General features: G+C 40.7%; 1 protein-coding gene across 1 annotated transcript in view; it reads right to left on the bottom strand.

The window, feature by feature from the left end:
* The window catches only part of LOC107100320 (WD repeat domain phosphoinositide-interacting protein 1-like), a 30,621-nt gene that overhangs the window by 10,540 nt on the left and 18,056 nt on the right, over positions 1–2,025 (bottom strand). Inside the window, exons 5-6 of the mRNA XM_015398769.1 lie at positions 927–1,019; positions 660–667 (exon numbers count right to left, since the gene is read on the bottom strand). Of these exons, the coding sequence (XP_015254255.1) occupies positions 660–667; positions 927–1,019 (101 nt within the window). The remainder of the gene's footprint in view (positions 1–659; positions 668–926; positions 1,020–2,025) is intronic.

Genomic DNA, 2,025 nt, shown 5'->3' with positions numbered 1-2,025 from the left:
CTGCTTTTTCTCATAGTAGCTTCATTATTTCTGTTCCTGTTTGGCTGTGACTCCATCCTGGAGAGAAATATTATTCCAGGCTTAAAACATAAAATATAAAATCAGCCAATGGGACTCAATCATGAAGTGGAACAAAAATGATTGGATATTTTAAATTTTTTTGACAAATAAAAAAACTGAAAATTTTTCAGCCCCCTTGAGTTAATTCTTCATATCTCCTCATTTTGCTGTGATTGCAGCTGAAGGCCTGTTGGTGTTTGTCTCTATCAGTTTTCCACATTGAGAGACTGAAATGTTTTCCCATTGTTCCTGCAAACAGCTGGAGCTCAGTGAGGTTGGATGGAGGACGTTTGAAGAACAGCTTTCACTTCTTTCCAAAGATTCTGGATGAGATTCAGGCCTGGACTTTGACTAGGCCATTCTAACACTGGATATGTTTCTCTGTGAACCGTTCCATTATAGACACTGCTTTCTGTATTAGACCATTGTCTTGTTGGACGATAAATCTCCGTCCCAGTGAACCAATTACAGTTTTATTTCTTTATATTTGAAGCCTGAAAAAAAAAAAACGTCAAAAAATTTAAAGGGGTCAAATACTTTTGCAAGGCACTGTATCGTAAAGAGAACTGGTCCTAGCACTGATCCCTGCGGTACTCCACGGGTAACCCTGGATGAACATGAACAAAGTGAAATCTGTCAGATCAGATTTAAACCAGTCTAGAGCTGTTCCTTTAACTCCTACAGCCTTTCTATAAAGATACGTTTCTATGATGAGTTCTAAACCCTCAGAGAAACTCTTCATAAAGCTAATTCTGGTGGAAATACACTGCTCAAGAACTTTAGATCAGAAAGGAGGTAGAAGAGTTCCTCCTTTCAGAGTAAATACCAAGGTTTCAGAGAAGGTGGTGTTTGTTAGTTTGTCTCACCCTCTCCGAGGCGCTGGCCAGTTTGGTGGCTGAGGCGTCGAAGGCCAGCGCTGCCAGAGGACTGTCATGAGCCGGGATCATCGCCACTGTGCTCTGAAACGACACCAGCCGTGTTAACGAGAGGAGGCAGCACCCTGTGCATCTTCAGCTAATTACTCCCAGATGAACTGCTGGGTGACGACTTTAAAAGCAGGTTTATTGCAGCAGCAGAATCTTACATTGAAAATCAGCCTTTAAAGCTACAGTGTGTAATAATTACAGGGATATACAGTCAGAAATGTAATATATTATACATAACTATGTTATTTATCTGCTGTAGTTTTTCTTCTTTATGTGAAAAGAGCAGATAATCTAACAGCGGATTTAATCCTGAAGGTAGTTCAGCTCTTTGGTTCAGGAGTTCCCTCCTGGGTTGAGTTTGGGAACCCTGATCTAACATTGGACGGTCTTGGATCAAATGGAGGTCTCTTCCCATTCCTCTCTAGAAAACTTTTCCAGATGTTCCAGGTGTTTTCCTTTCTTCTGATAAAGCTCCTGTCACACCTAGAAGATTTAGACCAGCGTTTGCCTGACGTACGAAAAATCAGGCAAAAACGCTGGCATACGTTGTATAAGTTATGGGTATGTTTGTATAAGTTATGAGCACGCTGAAGTACGCTGAAGTACGTTAACATACAGCGAGTACCACGGTTTGCCATCCGTGGTCCATCAATTACGTAAAATAAAGTAATAAATTATCAATCTATGTCTATCATATATATACATCACAATGTGCTGGGTGGGGCTCCATGATACAGTGTTTAAAATTATTAATTATAACTTATTATATTTTTATTTAATCCTTGAACGTGATGATAATTGGCATATAAGATTATGTATAATCGGCCAGTAATGTGCTCAGCTAAGCACAGCGTGTTTAATTCCTCAAACTAATGACACGAATTACCTTGAGCAGTAGGCGAACATCAGAATCATGCAGGAATTGCAGGCGGGACAAAGTATTACAGGTGCGGGGGGGAGCGACTGAAAAACATAATTCTTTGCGGGAGCGTGACTGAACACTGCGGAAGCAGGCGGGACTGGAAAATCTGTCCCGCAC

The sequence above is a fragment of the Cyprinodon variegatus genome, unplaced genomic scaffold, assembly GCF_000732505.1.
Source record: "Cyprinodon variegatus isolate N-32 unplaced genomic scaffold, C_variegatus-1.0 Scaffold960, whole genome shotgun sequence".
NCBI lineage: Eukaryota > Metazoa > Chordata > Actinopteri > Cyprinodontiformes > Cyprinodontidae > Cyprinodon > Cyprinodon variegatus.
The sequence above is the reverse complement of the archived record's forward strand: the minus strand, read 5'-3'. Positions and strand labels throughout refer to the sequence as shown.